Raw genomic sequence first — 22,113 nt, 5'->3', positions numbered from 1 at the left:
CGAACAGTGCCATTAAAATTTGCAGAGGATGCCCCCATGATAGGCCTGATCACCCACAAGAGAAGAGACCTACCTGCGGACTCAACAGTGCCAACGATGACACCCTTCATGTCAACCAAACCTAAGGAGCCAGGCAGAGACTGGTAAGACCTCACTGGCATCTGTATTGTAAGAGATGATGTGGAGGTGTGGTCAGCAGCTTTCAATTTACAACTCATCACTGACGCACTGAAGTGGGCACAGCAGCTTTCGGGTCTTGCCAAGAAGACTCATCAGCACTTGCCCAGATGGCACTCTGCATCGGTTCTCATGAACTTCGACAGGAGCCCAAACTCATGCCTGCTGCAGACACCCATTTTCAGCGAAGTTTTTGAGCGTGCGTCATTGTTCACTCATTAAGATGTAATAACGAAGACTGTGATGACGCCGAGACCTACAGACTGTGAGATGTGCGACCATCAAAAATCTGCAGAAGGTGTACGTTCTCGATCGTGACCGAACTATCGAAAATTTCATGGGTTACAAGAAAAAGCAGTCGTGGACACAGGACATCGCATCCAATCGACTTGATATCAAGTTCCACATGCTGTGTGACACGAAGGGGGCGGTGCTTCAGATTTCCCAGTCCCATGATCCCTAGGGACTTGGGCAGGGCCCCCAATATATTGTCCCATATTTTAAATTCCATAGAGGGGAGGGATCTTCCCCAACCTACCTTTAGCTGGCAGGAAACCCAACAAGGACCCTTCCCTCTCTGCAACTGGCACTAAACCCCAAGGGTGAACCCCACCCATGCCCATCTTTTCCTTCTCCACACGGAGGTGAGGATCTTTTCACCATGTCCGGTATTGGTTCATGAGAGAGAGGGGGGGAAAACGCAGACAGAGGGTGCAAGACACAGAGAGAGAGAGAGAGAGAGAGAGAGTGTGAGAGACCCTCCCGATCAGATTCTCGGTGGTAGCCCCTCCATTCCTTCAGATTCCAGGGAGTCCCACCACAAAGAGAAGAACTCCGCTCCTCAACGACTCCCCATCCGAGTTCCAACTTCGACAGTTCCAAGCAGTTCTTCTTTGCGTATCAATTGACAATTAGAAGAATTAAACAGAAGTCTGGCATGGCACAGATTACCAGAAGTAATGTGAGCTGGTACCAGTTCAGAGAGGTAATTAAAAAAAAAAAAGGATCCAATAGAGAATAAAAACGAGCCCCTCAGCCTCCTCAGGTTTGAATCTTCCCAATTCCAGGTCTGCAAGGCTGGCAGAGACTTCTCCAAAAAGATTAGAAGGTGCGATTGCTGCTTCTACAAAGTACTGAGAGATTTTAGTTTGTCAGACCTTTCTGTGTTCGCTTGGTCGTTATGCGTGATTGAGGGTAGATAGAGGCCATTTCTGCCCATCACCCTGGCCACAACCAGAAGACCCCCTTATCTGTCTGTCTCTCTCGCTCTCACCATTTCTTCATGGTGAAGACAACTCTACCTTAGCAGCCATATTGGGCCAGGCATGCGGCCTGCATTAAAATCCTCCATTAAAAGGCCAAGCCGAACAGAAATCAAAGACTGAAGGCCACTTATGGACCCACAATGCACTGCTTACTTAAGTTGTCACCGTAGGTTAATTTTTTTCGTCGCGCTCCTCTTATTTTGTTTCTTAATCACTTGGGCATACGACTTCTAATACAGACGTCATTGATTGCATGTGCTGCCTGTTCTTTCACTCTGTGGAACTGCTTGAGGTTACAGGGGTAAAGAAAGGAAAGGGGGAGAGAAAGGGCTAAAGTACATGACCTGACCACAGAGCTCTAAGCGTATGGGACTTGAGGCATTTTGGTCAAAATCTACAAAATAAAAAGTGTTTACAGGGAAACATGGGGTCTCCTAGGACCCTAAGACAACAAAACAGTTTATTGTAGTGGTGTGAACAACAAGTTGGCCACAAAAAGTTGCAGAATGAGTCAAATCGGAAGAGTCAGGAAAAAAAAAAAAATCTGGTAATAAAACCCATCATAGAAATGATACTCAGAAAAAAGAAATACCACAGATAAGACATTGCACAATCAATGTCATATTTCAGAAAAAAAAAAAATGTCAAAACAGCGCAATGTTCACAGTTTCACTTCTGCTTTAACGTCTCTTCCTCAAATGAAGTCAGCTTTCCCCTGCAATGAACAATTCCATTGGGCCTGCCCTGCTCTCCAGTGAATGCTCTCATGTGGTGCCGATTTTGGGTGCGTCCGTCTCCATTTACTCCTCCGAGTGGTTGAGGGGGTCTTCCGTTAGCCTTGGGGCCCCAAGTGATTGCTAGGCGCTCTCATGCCAGAAAACAGAACCATCGTGCTCCCCGGTGCTCTGCCATGCTGCCCTCACGTTCTCAATACCAGGCTAATTTATTAACACAAGATGGACGGCTACGCGGATGTTGGAGGAAAATGGGAGTAGGCACAAAAAACCCACCATGGACACGAGGAGAACATGCGGAGAGCACACCGCAACAGCAGTGCTGACTGAATCTCCACCATGCTGCCCTTACATTCTTAATACCTGCTGATTTAGAGGCAGCCAATGGAAGATGCACATCTATAGGGACGAGGGAGGAAAAGGGGAGAACACAGAAGAGCCCACTGGGACACGGGGAGAAGACGCAGAGTCCACAGAGACAGCAAACAGGACAGGTGGCTCCATGAAGCAGCAGCAGTGCTGACCGACTCTCCGCCATGCTGCCCTCGCATCCTTAACACCAGGAATCAAGCAACGCAAGATGAACGTCTGTAGGGACGTAGCAGTGGACACAAGGAGAACATGCAGACTCCTCACAGACGGGGTGCTACATTCAAACTCCGGGTGCATTCAGTGGTCCTCAAGGGCTTCACAGATCCACAGTGTTGTCAAATGAAATTCTTACTTGCATGATGGCCACCATGTTTATTACATTGTATTAATTTACCACAAAACTCCAACCTTCCGTCTTTCTTTCCTTACCTAACTGCCTTACCTGGAAACTTCTGGCATTTTTCAGGTAAGGAAGACTGAATAATCTATTCCCCTCTTGCCCACATGCCATTACATGCTGGCACACATCCACAACTGTGGCATTTGCTGCGGAGAACACATTGGTAGTAACCAATCATCTTTACAGGGAGGAACGGGAGAACATACACAAGTTTGAACCCAGGTCCCTTAGCCGTGAGCCAGTAGCACTAACTGCTGTGCCACCATGCCACCTAGTGGCCAATATAGACTAATTTTGCCACATTCACACCATGCAGGCATTTCCAGACGGGGCGGCTTTGCTCGTCTGCCGGATGGCCCAGGGTGCGCACTCGCAAGTTTACACACTTCAGCCGTCAAATCAGCTGCAGGCCCCCTGCGTACCCTCTGGTGGGATCAGACATTTGCTCAGCAGGTGTTACACCTTTTTTTTTTAAAAAAAAACCCTTTCAGTTGCCACCCCCCAAGCTTCAAACGTGTGTAGGGTACGGGAGTGCAGCCCAGCACGGTCACACAAGGCCCAGGACACGCAGACCAGAAGGCAGGTCTTACCATTTGGAGAGGAGGCACCGATTCCCAGTCCTGGAGATCCCGTCTCTCCTGGGGATTTTTCACAAGAGAAAAGTGGGCGCAAGAAGAAGTGGTAGAAGGAGGAGGAGCCCCCTGAGCAGCTCCGTCGGGAACTTGTAAAAAGCAGAAGGGGGATACGAAGCAGACACCGGCGAGCCCTGCGAGCAAAGAGCACCAGAATGAAGGAGTGACCTTCTGGGGAGGCTTATTTACAGATCAAAATGGCCTGAGAACGGATCCCGGCTGCGATTTATGCCGGATTTGGAAAAAAAAAATTCCTTTTTTTTTCCCCCCGCCCCTCTGTCAAGATGGGACCCTGCGACGGACAATCACACACACTGTCCACGCTGCCGGGAAGCTTTGAAAGCCGTGCCTGTTTTGCAGCCCCTCGGAATGTGCCTGTGACCCCGCAGGGACTCTGTGCCCTGCTGGGCGACTCGCTCATTCGCTTGGCATGGTTTGGCGCTCGTGCCTCTTTAATTCAAGCTGTGGGACAAGTTAGCAAGGAGACAGTGCGCCATTGTTAACAAGGCCGGGCTTTGTGGATTGTTTTTCGGTGGAATGTCAAAGCGGCGCTTTTTGTTCAAGTAGACGTTCGACTGGCTTGACATTCCAGTTCTTAGGGGGCTATGGGGAGGCCAGCTGGTTATGTTCCCGTCAATGTTAGAGAGGTGGGCACTCCTGGTACCTTCCCCACTCTTTTAGGCACGTCGGGCAAGTTAAGCTGACTGAGAAGACGACCCGAGCTTTTAATAATTTAAGACACCCACCGACTACTGGCGACGGTGGATTGGTGCCAGTTCAATGAGTAAAACGGGCACACAAACTGGAAACTATGGCACATCAGTGGTGCCAGTTTCATCGGAGTTCATTTCTGTGTAGCGCTCTTCTCCCTGGTACAGATGATTGAAATAAGAGACGACCAATGGCAGTTGCCATCTCATTCTAGGTGGGCTCTTTTCAGTCCGACTACGCGTGAATCAGATGGGTGCCAATCCAGGGTTGTGCCCTACATTTGTGCCAAAAAACATAAATAAAGGCAATTGCGAAATGATCACATGAGAAAGTGAAGAATTAAATAAATAAACAGTATTTCATTATGAAACGCAATTTCATCACTTTACAGTGGACCCCAGTATTGAGACCCCTTATTTGAAATGGAGCCATTTGGCCATTTCTGCCAATCGATCCACACTCAATAGCCCATAATGTTAAAGTGAGGACATGGTTTTCAGAAAGGTGTACATATTTAATAAAAATCAAAAGCTGAAATCACTCATCACTAAAGTATTCGGGCCCTTTGCTCTGGTGCTCAGGTGGTCCCATCTGCTTTAATCCTCCTTGAAAATGTGCCCAGAGGTTGATTGGCAGGAAAAGGGTTAAAAACTGCCACACTAAACTATCTTGTGTCACCCTGATCAAAAAAAAAGGGGGGCGACCTTAAACAAAGTGTGCCATGAGGGTCCACTGTTCACGAGCTTTGGCCAGTGTGAGCGCCTGGCAAAAAATGGGTACTTTTCCATTTGTGAAAAGGGTGACGTGAGAAAGTGAAAAGCCCGCCAGCACATGTACCACCCCTGGTAACCCGCCGAACTGTCTCCGCCGTGACCTGCTGACGGAAGCCTTAGAATTAGTCAGACAAGTGGGGTCTGCCCAGGCGTTGCCTTAGCGGATGTGGGATGCACTGGGATGTCTGCGGCTTTCGCTCCCCAGCTCTGAATAAGCTTCTCTCCTTCATTAAAGGGGGCTTATTGGCGTCTTCTGCCAATGGGCCGCCACACCAAGTTGATCCTCTCACAGGACACGTGTTCCATCAAACGTCTCAAAGATTAAACATGTCATCGCCTCGGCTGACGGTGGCTCAGGATCACAGGAGGGTTCGCTCTTCTTGGTTTCTGCCACAAGCCCACTGTGAATGGAAAATCCGATCCTCAGATATTCCACGGAAGAATACAAACTTACAAGCAGCACACAGCAGGCACGCAGCCCCAAGACCCTGGGAAGACATCAGCGAGCAGGTCTGACTAGCCAAGGGGTGCCAAGCTGTCGAGTTTTACCAGTCCAGAAAGGTTATGGCTTTGCCAGACACCAGAACAAAGTGGGCAGGAGGACCAGCTGCATTACAGGACCGCCTGTGGACTGGCATGACTAAAGCTGCCCACCCTCGCCATGATGCACTGCCCTGAAGAAGCTTTTACTCACTAGCTAGGTAATTCCACCAAAGAGTGCTAAGAGGGGCTGCTGGGGCTGGCACTAGTGACGGGCATATTGATTCACTTGACTGAATTGATTCTTTCAAAAATGCCCGATGCAGTGAATCGATCCATTTGATTACAGGCTGGAGCAGAAGTGAAGTCTGGGGTAAGCCCCCCCTATGGTTACATCACAGATATATCATTTAATAATTTATGCACTGTATATGTGTGTGTGTGTATTATATTATGCCATGCAGCTGGATGATAAATTGGACTGGACTGCCAACACTGATGTTCTGTGCAAGAGAGGACAGAGCCGACTATACTTCATTAGAAGGCTGGCATCCTTCAACATCTGCAATAAGATGCTGCAGATGTTCTATCAGATGGTTGTGGCGAGCGCCATCTTCTATGCGCTGGTGTGCTGGGGATGCAGCATAAAGAAGAGGGACAAACTGGTGAGGAAGGCAGGCTCTATTGTAGGCATGGAGCTGGACAGTCTGACATCCGTGGCAGAGCGACGGGCGCTGAGCAGACTCCTGTCAATCATGGAGAATCCACTGAACAGGATCATCTCCAGACAGAGGAGCAGCTTCAGAGACAGACTGAGGAGACCCCATACTATGCGACTCTTCAATTCCACCCGGGGGGGTAAACGCTAACATTATACAAAGTTATTGTCTGTCTGTATACCTGCATTGTTATCACTCTTTAATTTAATATTGTTCTTTATCAGTATGCTGCTGCTGGAGTGTGGGGACTTCCCGGAGGGATGGATGGATGGATGGATACACAAACACACACACACACACACACAGTGCATCTGGAAAGTATTCACAGCACATCACTTTCTCCACTTTTTGTTATGTTACAGCCTTATTCCAAAATGGATTCAATTCATTTTTTTCCTCAGAATTCTACACACAACACCCCATAATGACAATGTGAAAAACGTTTGAGATTTTTGCAAATGTATTAAAAATAAAATAACTGCATTTTATTACTACACGCATTACCAAATACATTCCAAGAGGCAGTGCATTGCAACTCTTAGTGCGGAGGTCTACGTGGATTACTTCGATTAAATGGGACTTGAAAAATCACTGGGGACGTCAAATTACCTGCCTGGGTGAGGACTTTCCAGCACAGTTTCACATTTCCAAAGTATGGCGAGTTTGCCCCTTTTTCTGACAGCCAACAACGTGCTGCCCGACAGAGCTGGTTCCCGTGCAAAGGATTTATGGGTACAGGGAGTTCATCTCAGCCCCTTTACTTCTTTTACCATTCTGTCGGGGTAAATAAAACACGAGCCATCAGATGACAGAAGAGCGTCCCCGTTTGAGAGATCCAAAACGGACCCACGTTTCTTACTCCTCGTCCTTCCATTACTTCTGGCTGAGCATTCATTGGCACACACACGCCCGCCCGCCCGCCCGCCCGACCTCAGACATTTCAGATGAGTTGCTGACTGGCCCGACCGAATCACTGGGGGTGTCACACTACACAAATGGCAGGTCACAGGGGTTCGCCTCGGCTAAGATCATGTAAATGAAGTCTGCAACTGAAAATAATTGCTGGAAATGTTGTGTAATGCGACGCGGCTTTGAGCGAGTCGGGATTTTCGGGTGGCTGTTGACTTTGATTTTTTTCCTTTAGGTGCGGAGACTTGGCTTTTTGGCCTCACAGTTAGGAGACCAGGGTTCGCTTCCCGGGTCCTCCCTACATGGAGTTTGCATGTTCTCCCCGTGTCTGCGTGGGTTTTCTCCCACAGTCCAAAGACCTGCAGGTTAGGTGGGATTGGCGATTCTAAATTGGCCCTAGAGTGTGTTTGTGTGTGTCCTGCGGTGGGGGTTGGCACCCTGCCCAGGATTGGTTCCTGCCTTGTGCCCTGTGTTGGCTGGGATTGGCTCCAGCGGACCCCCGTGACCCTGTGTTCGGATTCAGCGGGTTGGAAAATGGATGGACTTGGCTTTTTGGTGCTCATTTCTTTTGGCTTTGACCTCGGCCAGTTTTTGGGTTTTGTTTCTCTCCTCTGCTGGTCCTGGTGGTGATTCTCGCCTACTCTGTCCCTCACGATGTCCGTCTCGGTGTCTCTGATGTTCGTAGCAATCGGAGCGCCAAACTCCCTCCAGTTCAGTCCAGTCCACAATCCACAGACCCATAAAAACATAAGTACATACAAGCTTAAATCTTTAATAAAGCAACACCCAATGCTTTTACTTTTAGTCACCATGAAATCTAAAGTTAGTCCGAGAGCAGATGCATTATTCAGAAGTGGAGGCATTAGTCGTAAGCACAGAATGTGACCAAATGAGCAAGAAGAGATCGAGACGCATTGAAATGAAAAACAGATGACACAAAGGGTCTTTGGAAAGAGTGAAGATGAAAAAAAAAAAAGACCTGCGAGATCTCGACAAGGACGCCTGTGAGACAACAGGCAGCATTAGTCACAATTCTGTCGGCCACTTAGGCCGCCATTTCTTTCTCATTACCGACAGGCTGGGAAAACTAGCAAAAAAACGGAGAAAAATCAAGACAAAAAGACGTCTCAGTACTGACAAACTCCACTAAAGACCAGCCGAAATGAACCACAGGGACTTCCAATTCCAGCATCCCTTTACAGGACTAGGAGGAGGTGCCTTAATGGTGACGGACGGGTGACCACGCCTCTTGGGGCTCCACCCACAAAGCACAAGGAACAGAAGAGAACCACAAAGCACACGCAGATACTGCATGATAACTAAAGAGAATAAAAATATTACATAGACAATTAAAAAATAAATAAATAATAATGGACGACCAGTAACAATAATGAAATGGAACCGGGGAGGAACCCTGGCTTGATGATAACACCGACAGCAATCCGCCTCACTAGGTCTGCTCTCAGAAATGTCCTCATTTTTGCGTCTGTTTAAGGGGAGTTGCTGTTGCCGTTTGTTTTCATTTTTCTACAATTCTTGGAGTTGTGCGAGAAGCTAAACTTCCTCTTGGGTCAGATAAAGTTCTACCTGCCAACATCGTTAGTACTGACCTACTGATGGACTGCAAAAAAACAGAACTACTGTGACCCCTAATGGGATGTGGAAAACAAATACACCAAGTTCATATAGCGCCTTTCACAGAGCTCATTAAGACCCCACCCATGTGGCTTCACCCGTAGAGATGCCAAGAAGCAGCAGGATCATCGCCAGGATAAACGAGACGACGATTCAGCCAACTGCACTCGAGTTCTTCTCCTTCATTTTCAGGTTTCAGGTGACGAGAGCACAGAGACTGGGCCGAGGTGCCCCTCAGGAGGGCACATTGTGGGCTTTTCAGTTCATTCGAGTCTCTGGGTCTGTTCTGGATGATCAGGGTGTCGGGTTGCCACAGGTTGCACGCCAGGCAGACTCGCTAGGTGGGATTTCCCCGTCCTCTGCACACGTGACGGTGCCGCTACTACAAACTAAAAACCACATGTATTTATAGCACAGGCTAAACTTGTGCTGCAGATTCTTAAAAAGTACGAGGGAGACCCCTGAACGGGACCTTTCAAGTTCAGTCCTGGCCTCAAGCACACCAACCCACCCCAGTGACCGAAAACCCAACACCATTTTGTCTTTTACTTGGACTCCTCCCTAGGCACATTATGTCCCAGTGTCTATGCTTTCTTGGATCAATCCATCCAGCTTCTTAAAGACTACCCGCCTATGGAGGTCTCGGCCCCCATTTTCAACTCGTCCCTGTCCCACTCCATCGTTGAAACCCACCTGAAGATGGCCACAATCATCCTGGTGCCAAAGCAGTCGGTCATCAGCCATCTAAACCCCATTAAAAAGACGTCCTTCACCACACGCTGGACTGACTCCTCAAGGAGAATACCATTATCTATGCCCCCCAACATCTCAAGCAGAAGGGGGCAAATGCAAGATAATGGTCTTCCTTGACTATAGGGTGGTCCAGATCTAATTATGTAATTTTCATTACACTATAACTTTATTTTATTGCATAGAAAATCACCCGAAAAATCCCGGACCTTGGAGAAGTGTGCGAACTGACGACATGACGAATTGTCTTCGTGCAGAACTGGAATCGTCCCACCATAAATCAAAGTCATCCAGACAATCTGGATCTGCATAATTGCATCTGGACCACCCTGTACATTTTATACACTTATCCCCAAATCAGCCAACCACCGAATTGCTGGACCCTTTGTCTCCACCATTCCTTGTGCAGCCTAATGTGACTGCTGATAATTCATCAGCTATGACCCCCCCCCCACACACTGGGGGTCCCACAAGGCTATGTGCCGAGTCCCCTCCTCAACACCTTGTCCTGATTGGACGGCGTTACAGCTGCAGACGGCCACAAATACAATCATCAGCGACAATGACGATGATATAACAGTGGTGGTCCTGGGTCTAAAGAGGGGTGGGGAGGAGACCACCTACAGGGATGAAGACTGCAACTCAATACTAGGAAAACAAAACCAGCTTCAGGAGACGTCGTGGCAGTTTAATCACCCCTTAAAAGAAATGGCAAGGCTGACAGAGAAGAGACCTGAGCTGTCATGGCTGCCATCTACTAAATGAAGACTTGTAAGGTATTGTGGGTCTGTAATTAGTTTCCATGTGGACATTAAGGGGGTCTTCACCTGCTGATTAGAGTCAAAGAAATCAAATCACATCCACAAGGGTTCAATGTGGTGTAACAATAAAATGGGAAAACGTCAGGGGTGAAGACTTTAATGGACGGCAGCATCACATATGGACAAGGGTGGTCCAGATCTAAATCATGCAGATCCAGATTGTCTGGATGACCGATTTATGGTGGGACAATTCCAGTTCGGCGCGAAGACGATTCATAAGGTCGTCAGTTCGCACACTTCTTGATGGTCTGGGATTTTTCGGGTGATTTTCTATGTAGCCAGTTTCTGTAGCAGAGGATCGGACCGTCAAGGTCCCGGCCTTCAGCCACCACCCAACTCACACAGCACCCGACCTCCTTGGCCTCTCCCAAGCCCCATGGGTACAGGCCCAGCCACCAGGCGCTCACCATCGAGCTCCACCTCCAGGACCACCTCCAGAGGGGGGCACCGGTGACCTGCGTCCGGGCGAGGGAAAACGCCGTCCAAAACTTTTATTCTTCATAGGAGGTTTGATGAACTGCTCTTTGTCTCACCCCTCACCTAGGACCAGTTTGCCTTGGGTGACTCTACCAGGGGCATAAAGCCCCAGACAACAGAGCTCCTGGAATCATTGGGACACGCAAACCCCTCCACCACGATAAGGTGGCAGTTCGAGGAGCTGGTGGCTCGGGCATCTGATCAGGATGCCTCCCTTGTGAGGTGTTCCGGGCACATCCAACTGGGAGGAGGCCCCTGGGAAGACCCAGGACATGCTGGAGGGACTGTATCTCTCGGCTGGCCTTGGAATGCTTTGGGATTCCCCTGGAAGAGCTTGAAGAAGTGGCCAAGAAGAGGGAAGTCTGGGCATCTCGGCTCAAGCTGCTGCCCCCGTGACCCGACCTCGGAGAAGAGAATGGATGGATGGATTTTCTATGTAATAAACTGAATAAGTTATAGCGTAATGAAACTTGCATAATTAGATCTGGCCACCCTATAGATAGACGGAGGATTGGGGGTCTATCAAAAATGTAAATGTGTATCCATCTGATTGCCTCCAAGAGCTACAGCCTTTTTTAAAAAATAAAAAAAAAAAAAAGTCAAAAGATGTGTGTCCAAATTCATTTTTGAGTGTCATTTTGTCTTTAATCTGAACTTATAAACAAGTGCAGGCCTGTGGTTAAGGAAGTGCGCTGAAAACAAGTCAACCATATTAAGTAAAACCACAGAGGAAACCAAGCAGTCGATTTGCAAGTGACATGGGGGGACATCGAAGTCGGAGAACGTCACAGTCATTCGAACCGTGGCCACCGTTACCGCAAACCGCAAACCCAAAAAGACGTTGACATGCGTAGCAATCCGCAGAGGTTAGGGGTTAGGGTTGGGGTTCTGATGTGCTTAAGAACGACCAGCTGTGGTAATTTATTCACTTCCTAAACACTTCTTACGGGTTATGGTCTGTTGGTTACCAAAAAAAATTAAAAAATCACTTTAATTTCCTTATCACAATCACCGATTTTTATGAACAACTGTAACCTGAACAGCGGTGCTGCTCTAAAAGCCCAGGCACTGCAGCTTGGAAATCCCAGCTAATGCGAACGGGACAGTCGGGCTAAAGAGCCTCGTGACCAGAGAAGTGCGGTCAGGGTAGGCAGGTGAAGCTCTAGAAAAGTAAATAAAACACATCTAATAATGAGAACATAAAATAAATGTGTCCACTGGTCTGTGCTATAAATTTGTTTTCTGTAGGACTCCAATTATTTTGATCATGTGTGTAGTCAAAAATCGCTCAATTTGTGCTTTTCCTGTTCAGATACACGACGAGCCGCCCCTCACACTCTGACGGGGTTGATGAATGCCTGTTGTTATCTCTCTCTGTATGTCGCCAATAAGGGTGGCAGACACGTTTACTACACACCCTGACTTTCCACAGGCTGGCTAATATCTTTAATGAACGTGTGTGACGTATTTAGTTTTGCCGATCAGACCTAAAACTGCAGTGAAAAGGCAGGAGGAGAGGCTGACAGTACCGTGACGCCCTGAAGGGGGCGCATGTGAGCCCAACAGGTGCCTGTTTGCTGCAGTTCTTGGCGATCATCTCCACTTAGGCGGAGAGACTTTAAAAACTAAAAAGAAAATAAGGAGGACTTTTACAAGAAAGGGACGGAGATTTTCGTGGAGTAGAATCGGCGCAAGGACTTCATTTACAAGTAAAGGTAAGACCATAAGCGGTTTTCAATTTTATAAAAAATGGGATCAGACCAAGGAAAAAAAAAAAAAACCCAATCAATATTTAAAAACTTAATTTTGGTGCATTGGCGATTCTAAATTGTCCCTGGTGTGTGTGTGCCCTGCAGTGGGCTGGCACCCTGCCCAGGGTTTATTCCTGCCTTGTGTCCTGTGTTGGCTGGGATTGGCTCCAGCAGACCCAAACGTGACTCTGTAGTTAGGATATAGTGGGTTGGATGATGGATGGATGGATGGATTTTGACCTTAAATAAAATATTCATTTGTTTTTCTTGTTATAATTTTGTTGAACAGTCTGTATTAAAAGTGATTAAAGCATCAGAATTAAAAGCTTTCAATTAAGGTCAAAATTAAAATCCGTGTTTTTTTTGCACTCCACTCTAAACTTTCATTTGTATTGAATGAGTGCGAGTGTGAATTGTGGAATTGCAACGGCAAACTTAGAACGCATGGAGGGTGAGGAGCAAATCCGAATTCTCTGCTCTCTCGTCGCTATAAATGTAACGTTCTCCCTTATCCAAATATGATAGATAGATAGATAGATAGATAGATATGAAAGGCACTATATAATAGATAGATAGGAAACATAGCCAGTATATTGCTGTTGTGAGAACCCGGGTCCGAACACCACCAGACTGAGGCCACATCTTTATCACATCACATGATTAGTTTCACCAAACAGTCCCGCACAGCACACTGTGCTCCCAGGACTAATCGCCCCTAATCCGGGCCTTTCTCACTGTCCATGGGCCGCCTTTCCTCTCTCCACGGGATCTTCGTGCTGCTCCCACTCCCGACTCCAACTCCTTGACTGCAGGGAGGTGGCCCCTTTTATAGTGACCCAGATGGGCTCCAAGTGCTCCATCCGACGGCACCTCCTGGTGTGGCAGAAGTGTCAGGAGAGTATCCTGAAGCACTCCGGGCGTCCCTGGAAGGATCATGCTCCATGTGCCCGGGTGTGGCGGAAGTAAATGTTTCCCAGGCTCTCTGAGACTTGGGGCCCCCCCTGGCGGTGGCCACGGCCCCTAATGGGATTGAGCCTCCTTGCTCCTCCCCCATGGTCCTCTCCAGATCCAGGGCGGTTGCCCCCTTGTGGCCTGGAGGACGAATACGCCACCTCCTGGTCCTTCCAGGCGTCCCGGCTGGGTCTGGCCCCCAGCCACCTGTGAGTGACAATGTACATGTGGCCAATTGAATAGTGAATAAGCTACTCTTCTGGGTTCATATATTTGTAAATCTGACTCTGAAGGAGTCACCAGCCATGAACCTCCTCACACGTCACAAAGAACCAGCCGCTCCACCGGACAGCGGAGGGAGACACACAAACCACTTGCCCACCCCCAGCCAGGTGATTTCTGGCTGCACCAAATCGCAGTCCTGACTCTTTTTAAGTGTCGCTCCTGCCCGGTGGAACGAGCCTCCCGCCTCCATCTGCAATTCCGACTCCCCCAGTGTGCTAAAGCAGCATTGGGTGGTGAATTTCTGAAAATGGCTTCGATAGGCTCGTGTAAACGAGAATTGTAAACCGGTTTGGATTCTGTCGGACGTCTTCACTTGCGGTGGTCAATTTTGAGCCCTTGTCCCCCCAACAGTCCACCTGACTGTCCTGCTTTTTAAGTTGCTTTGGATAGAAGTGTCTGCCCAAGCAAATAAGTGGAACCGTAAACGAGATGGACACGTTGGCAGAAGGAGCCAACGTGAATCTCCACTCCCAGGTGCCGAGGTTCAAGCCAAACACTCCATGCCCCTAAATGGTGCGAATCGCAGTTCTCTTCCGCAGGCTACATGGCTAAAAATGCCCACTGCCCCTTTCACGTGCCCACCGAGTCAAAACAAAAGATCCTGAAAGCAAGTCGTGCCAACACCCAGGGTGGCGTTACGCAGTCAGGACGGTCTGCACTCCGACTACTTGTTTGACAAAAGGGATAAAAAACGACGAGTGAAAACGTGGCCTCCGACTTCTCAGGCCGCTCCGACGCATTCCCAGTCCCTAATCACTCAGGCTGCACATTGCAACATATTCTGGGCAGCCGTCCTCCAAAATAATTCCAGAGAGACGCCGAGAGACCTTGAACATCTGCTGACTGCCTGGACTTCCCTTCAGAGGCGTTAGGCGGACAAGAAGCAGATTGGCTTTACTTCCTTTAGGAAGAAATTTCAAACTCCGCTGTTGGTCCATCTGTGTTGTGAAAGGGCACTAAAAAAAAAAACAACACTCTGAACGCGTAATATCACAAAAGAGCCAAACACAGAGTTATAATGGGGTGTATTTTTAATATCCACCTTAAGAAAAAAGGACAAGCACCTGTGGGGCCATCCAGTTACTAGGTCTCTGTCATTTCAACAGATGGTGCATCAAACATGAACACATTTACAAATCGCATGCCAAATATATTCAATAGAGAGGTGCATTGCATGTGTCATTCCAACAGATGGTGCATCACAAACCGACACTGCTTTAACAAATCCCTTGCCAAATGGTATACAACAGAGACATAAGCATTGCATGAGTCATTCCAACAGATGGTGTCTCACAAACATTTACAAATCCCATGCCAAATGGCATATAATGGCATATAACCATAATAATAATAATAATAATAATACTACATTTTATTAATATAGCGCCTTTCCCATGCTCAAGGCACTTAAAAAAAAAAAATTAACAAAAAAAGTGTTGATAACAGGGAGGAGCGGCAGCAACATGCGTGCACCAGCGGCCCCTCCACAGTTAACCATGGCTTGTAAAAATGAAACGGAATGATAGTTGATGTCCCAGATTTTCCTTTATGTGGAGCTGTTACTGCATCCAACCCCCCAAATATTTTACTAGCAGTACTGCCCATCTATGATAGATTAAATATAAAAAATCAAACAGCATTTGTCATTCCAACACATGGCATGTCACAAACGTCAGTAGTAATCAAAGGCATCACATTTGTTATTCCAAAGTGTGGCACATCATTTTTATTTCAACAGGTGGTGCATTACAAACATTAGTACTACTTTTACAAACCCCATGCCAAATCTTCCATAAGAGCAGGTGTCTGTGTGTCCTTCCGGTTGTTATGCCTCTGTCATTCCAACAGATGGCACATCACTAACATTTGTAGTAATAAAACGCATTAGAACAAAATGTTTGTGAGGCATCATCTGTTGGAATGGCAAATGCAGTGCATCAGTCTCTTGTACTTGCCATTTAGTTTGGCATTCGTAGAAGCAGTGGTAAGGTTTGCAATGTACCTTCTGTTGAAATGAGAAATGCAATCAATGCATGTCATTAATATATGCCATTTGGTTGGTTATTTATAAAAGCAGTTTATGATGTGCCATCTGTTGGAATAATAAATGCAATGCATTCTACTTTAAGACATGAATACTTGCATAAACATAAGAGATTTCAGTTGTGGATTGTCAATAAATTTGAGTGTTGACTGATATTCAAAAAGGGCAAATCCATCCATTTTAAAATCCATTCTACAACACTAAGTGTGCAGAAAGTAAGGGGGTCGGAATACGTTCTGAATCCGCTGTAAATATTACATAATACACACACGCACGCGCACAGACTGTGAGCATGGAGCCACAAGACGGCAGAAAAGACGATGGCGAAGGCTTACTAAGCCCACGTCTCACGTGTTCCACGATCAAATCTTTAAACCTCGTCGTTTCAATTGTTACAGGAGCAACGTGCTAAGAACTGAAATAGCGGCTTGTACATCCATAAAAACATTTAATTCACAAGTACAGTCCAGCATATGGCGATGCGCTATATATAGGCTTAAAACATGTAACACCTCAGCAGAAGTGCTCATGCGTCACATAGCGTTGCAGGGAGCATGCGCCGATACAGCGCGTTGCCGCTTCCATCACACGACGAACCACCCGAAGGGGAGCCGTGCAACGGGTGGCACCTCAGCACCACACTGGAAGAGTGCGAGGTTTGTTGGTTTTTTTTACGGTGGCTGGAGTGCCAATCGTAGAATTAAAAAGTTGGGTCCTTCTCTGCATATCCGAGACTGCCATTGCATTACCAGCGCCACCCTGAGTCGACTTGGAGGAGCTCCGGTGTAGGGAGAACTCAAGAGAAGGGCATCACTGACGCCACTGAACGATGTTGTCCCCTCATTTTTGGATGACACAAGGGGATTTTGTCACACGTGTAGTTTATCATACCAAGAGCGATTCGTCAGGGCTGACAGACTTAAGGCCCACGTATACGTATCGAGTTACGTCAGCACGCAGAGCACGCGGTCAGCGACCAAACCACATTACGGCTACGTTCACATTACCAGGCTGTAATGACTCTGACTTTGCTTTGCCTTAATGTGACACAAATCCCATCCTTTCGAATCAGCTTTGAGAGACACTCTCATATGTGGCAGGCATCAGATTGGTGGCCATGCGGCATGTGCGAGAACGGTCAGATCGTAACTCGACAATAATGGACTTGACGACAGTCACTGTGCCGCTATTCCTGGCCCCTTTCTCGTCCCCACGCATGTTTTGGTTCAGCAGCGGGTGACCCCATTAGACCATCCCTGGACGCTGCGAGCGGACCACTTCCTGGTGACGTCAGCTGATCCCTCTCGGTCCCCAGCGTCACCACGGCTATCAGTTCTCAAACCGAGCTGCCACGTGCTGCGAGTCCTCATCCATCCACTTGGCGACGCGAGTGCGATTGTGACGCTTTGGGTTCGTTTATGAATTACGTGCTATAGTCCACCAGCGCCGATGGGATTTTTAGTTCGAGTCTGAATTACTTGGTTTAGTGGGTGAATTGCGCTCCCCAATTGCAGTAATTGTGCACATTCCACAAATAACGCGTTTATGTTGCACGAATAATTACTGATGCGCGGTCACGTGATCGAGGAGCCCATTAAGGCACTGGGTCAGGCTGCCGGTGGTGGGTGGAGAGTTGCTGTTGATCGTATCGGTAGAGGGGCGTCGCTCCGACGGTCGTGCTCGATTAACCGGGGTGGGGGTCCGGGGCTGTAAGCTTGAGGTTTGGGAGACAAAAAAAAAAAAATCACTCTGATGATCGCGTTCAATTGGCTGGATGGACGCCCCCACCTTGGAGGGTCGTGATGACAATTAGAAAGGAAAACGTGGGTCGCGAGACCAGAAAAAGGTCGGCGCTGATGCATGAATGTTGAAGGAGCGTAAAACATGCAGTGAAATTTAATAGAATGTCATATAAAATGAGTGTAACTGAAATCTTTGTTAGCAGATTTTATAAGATGGGCACACGTCACAATTCAAACTTTTGCTCCGACAACAGGGACTGAACTTGGAAGTAGTTTCGCTCGGGCAGTTACAACAGTTCCGTTTTTAAGCCCCCACGGAATGTCAGACGCCCCCAAACCCACTTTTGATCTGGAGGAGAGTGCAGATTTTTTCTAATGCCCAACATGAGGGGGCAGGGTTTCATGATAATAACTAGGGGGCGGGGTCTTCGCTAAACACACGCCCTTTAGGATGTGACCAGTAAGGCTCCTGGGACACGTCGTGGTGTAAACAAAGGACCTCATGCAGCTCTGACTCGGGACATCTGCTTATCTGACCCCTTTAATTTAGCGCTGCTGGCCGCATGCCTAGGACACCGAACACAGATGGGATGTGATGGAGTCTGAATTCAGCTCGGAGAGACTTCCTTTACATCTGTACACAGGACGTGAAAGTAGCGCATCAGCTGTTTTTTTCTTCCAGATATCCACGGCTCTAAATATCCATTTCATTATGATAAGGGAAGGTGCCAGCAATCCCCAGGACAAGACTGGCACCATCCCTGGTGGGAGACCGGGCACAGCCACAGGTGGTCACTTCTGAGCCACCAGCCCGCAGAGTATTGGAGAATATGCAAACGTCACACAAACTTCATTAGGGCGAGGACGCAGGTCCAGTTATTAGCAGCTGGCCAGTTCACCGCACTCATTAAATATTTCACATGCCAGTTTACTTAGTGAAAGGCGCTATATACTCAAGACTAGCAACAAAACTCACAGTGTCCCAACTAGTTAGATATTTTCATAGAAGGAGGGTCTTACTGATTATTGTTAACAGTGAGGGCTGTCTTAACATATGGGCACAGTAGGCACTGCCCGGGGGGCCCACAAGGTTTCCGATTCCTATGTATGTTTATGTCGTGCTACCCAAACAGGAGGGCCTAGTGCACAACTTTACCCAGGGGGCCTATGAAGCTGGTAAGTAAACTTCTTACAAAACAGTCAACTAATGAAAGGGGGGCAAAGCAATATCTAAAGTCGGGACCCACCCAAAAATACAAAAAAAAAAAAAAACATTGAGAAACTGACTACTACACTAAACCATCACACACTTTGCGCCTTGTCTTGGGCAGAAATAAAAGAGCAAGCCTGCCTGCCTGCCTGCCCAGAAAAGTGCCAGCACATTAAGGAGGGCCCCATGACCACACCCACCCATGATGTCACACACACACACACACACAGGAGACACCCCTAGCAACTCAGGGCATCATAGCAACACACTCCAAATGGCTTTGTGTGATGATCCATCCATTTTTGGAACCCACTTTATTTGTTCAATCCTGCCCTGAATAAGTAAGTAAAGAAATGGTGAGGAAAAAGAAAAAAGAAAAAATAAAAGAACAAAATCTTCTTTTGTGTCTGAAGAATGGCATCAGTACAAGAATTAAGTTACAAACGGCAACAGCTTTCTACATGCGGCTACATCTTAAACAGTAGGGGGCATCTTCAAATGTTGCTATCATGCTCTGCGAGTATAGCGCCCCCTACCCTCCTGCTTACATGCCCATCATTATTGAAGTAGGCAGCGACGTTGACCAAGATGTTGTATAACCATGGCTGGGCATCACACCAGCCTGAGGGGGCACCTGTGACTGGCAGGCACCACACCAGCTCTTTCTCATCGAGGAGCAGACCCTTGCACTTCCTGGCTGGAGTGGTGGCAGGCATGACTGGCAGTCCCCTACATGTGCCCCCTTTGTCACGTGTCCTTCATTGCTGGTAGAAATGGACTTATAAACTTTGGGTGATGCCAACAGTCACCGTGGCAGACCCTCCTCACCCCTCAGAGGAATGCAGCTTCAATTCGTCAGTCTTTACCTACATGTTGCTTACTCCCTACATCCATGGTGGGCTCAAACTAAGGCAACACCCGCCCCTCCAGGGTCCCCAGTGTCACAAAACTGTAGCCCATAACTCTTTGATTCCATCAACTTGCTGTGGTGACACTGGTGGGCAAGAGCATGGCATATAGCAGACCTCCTGGAGGAAGATTCCCCCAACTAAATTAACTGCAAGGCTGCAAGCTGGAATGAAGGAAGGCCATCCGCCCTTGGTAAACAAAGCGGTGGGTCGAGGGGGCTGCACGCCATCCTGGTTAAGTCAACTGAGCAGCCAGCAGGCCGGGGCCCGTTGTTCTTTATGACGAGTGCTAATGGCAGGCGTAAACACTGCGAGCTAACGCAAAGCAGATGGGCACACATTCAGAGGGGCAGAAGAGCTTCGGATACTGCGGTGTATGAGCATCGTTTTGGAGTGGGGCATGGGGGTATGGTGATCTAAAGGGCACTATATTAAAACAATAATAATAATAATAATAAACTGATGCCTACTGCAGTCATTGCCAGCCCCTTTAGCTGGCAAGCTGCTCCCAGTGACTTATGGGCATGGAATCCGTGCTGGACGGGGCACCAACCTCTCACAGGGCAGACACTGAAGTCAAACCACAGGCATTTTTAGCCTCCATCCCTTCTCAAAGTGGCGTAATCAATTCGGGGTGTGGGGGCGAGATGCCAGTCCACTGCATACCAACATAATATAAACAGTTACACTATAATATAAGTATACATTTTATAATAACATGACACGGCACACCTACTGCAGGACACAACATTCACAAACGCATTTAAAGCCAGTCGGGTACTCAAGCCCTGGGCACAAGGCAAGGAACAGCCCTGGAGAGGCTGCCAGTCTATTGTAGGGCAGCCAACCAAATTTTAAACTTACAACATGTTATTATTGTAAATACAGCAAGAGGAAATGTTCTGTAACATACAACACTGAGCAGTTTCATCTGTTCTGGCAGCAGTGGGCAAAAGGCAGGGGCATCTCCGCACAGGATGTCACCTGTGAAGCCTTTCCTGGCAGCCCTGGGCAGGATGCCAGTCCATTACAGGGCAACGCAAGACATAACATGACAATGTACAACATGAAGTATTTTACACCATGATGGTATTCTAGTCTGACCCTCTTCTCTATATTCTATAGCATCACTGGCTTATGATCTTCTGTATTTTGAGATTTTTCAGGTAAGAAAGGCAGGAATTTCAAATTCACAAACTTCTACTCATTAACTCTGGTGCTGGATTGGAGTGGAGACATGTTGTATGTTGATCCACATGGGCAAGTAAGACGTTCACTGCATGTGGGACAATAATCCACCTTCATTAAAGAAGGAGTGGCTGTGTGTCTGTCTGGTTGCTGTGTGTCTGTCATTGCAACAGTTGGCGCATCACAAACATTAATACTGCTCTTAGGAATCCCATACCACATGGCATATAACAGCGACCTATGCAATGCACTTATCATTCCAACAGATGGCGCTTCAAACATTTCTAGTAAAGTGCATAGCATTTGTCATTCCAACAGATGGCGCATCACAAATAAGTGCATTGCTTCTTAGGTGGGAAGCATAGCTGGTGACCTATAATCCTATCATATGGTGCCTTTAACATTGCTAATCATGGAGTCAGAGTGGTGACATGCTGTATGTTGATTAGATGTGGCAAGCAACTGGACTTGGTGCATGGCACAATAAGGACCATATAAGCCTATAATCCAGTGGGCATCATTGGGTACAAGGCAGAAACCCACCCACTAAAGACAGCCTGTCTATTGTAGATCAACAGAACACAACAGGACAGATCACAAAGGAAAATGCAGTACAACATTCACTGGAGTGGGAGGCCAAAGCCGATTCTGGCAGTGCTGGGCATCAGGCAGAAACCAGCCTTGGATGAGATGCCCGTCTACTGCTGAGCAACACATGTTATAACATTTAGTTTTCATAACCTAAAGTAAATGTTGCAAAATAAACGTAAAATATCTGAAGACCTACTGTGTAGCATTTGCATGCAGACTTAAATAAGTGGGGGAACAAAGCCTAACCTGGCAGCACTGGGGATAAGGCAGGGACCAGCCCTAGATGGGGTGCCAGTCTATCGCAGGGTTACACAACACTCAACATACAGTAAATGGCACCACATATAATGTAAAATAAAATAAAACAGAAATGTCTAGAACCCCAGGAGTATCAGATATGGCATACGCCACAACAGCAAACACCCACAAAGCCATTTCATTCAGCTGGGGCTAAAGCTTATTCTGACAGAACTGGGCAAAAGGTAGGAACAAAGCCTGGCAGAGATGCCAGTCCACTGCTGAGCAACATAACTTATTATCAACAAAGACATTACAGCATCAGCACATGTGCAATAACAACACATTATA

The 22,113-nt window shown here is 47.5% G+C and overlaps 1 protein-coding gene across 3 annotated transcripts in view; it reads right to left on the bottom strand.

The window, feature by feature from the left end:
* LOC120517101 (growth arrest-specific protein 7-like) overlaps nucleotides 1-22,113 on the bottom strand; it is a 131,067-nt gene that overhangs the window by 88,567 nt on the left and 20,387 nt on the right. Inside the window, exon 1 of one of the 3 annotated variants that reach the window (XM_039739204.1) lies at nucleotides 3,539-3,791. The exons of the other annotated variants lie outside the window; for them this stretch is intronic. Within the exon in view, the coding sequence (XP_039595138.1) occupies nucleotides 3,539-3,541 (3 nt within the window). The 5' untranslated portion in view covers nucleotides 3,542-3,791. Of the gene's footprint in view, nucleotides 1-3,538; nucleotides 3,792-22,113 lie in introns of those variants that run through there. 3 annotated transcript variants of the gene reach the window in all.

Source organism: Polypterus senegalus, chromosome 17 (genome assembly GCF_016835505.1).
Source record: "Polypterus senegalus isolate Bchr_013 chromosome 17, ASM1683550v1, whole genome shotgun sequence".
Lineage (NCBI taxonomy): Eukaryota > Metazoa > Chordata > Cladistia > Polypteriformes > Polypteridae > Polypterus > Polypterus senegalus.
Note: the sequence above shows the minus strand (reverse complement) of the source record. Positions and strands in the feature narration are given on the sequence as shown.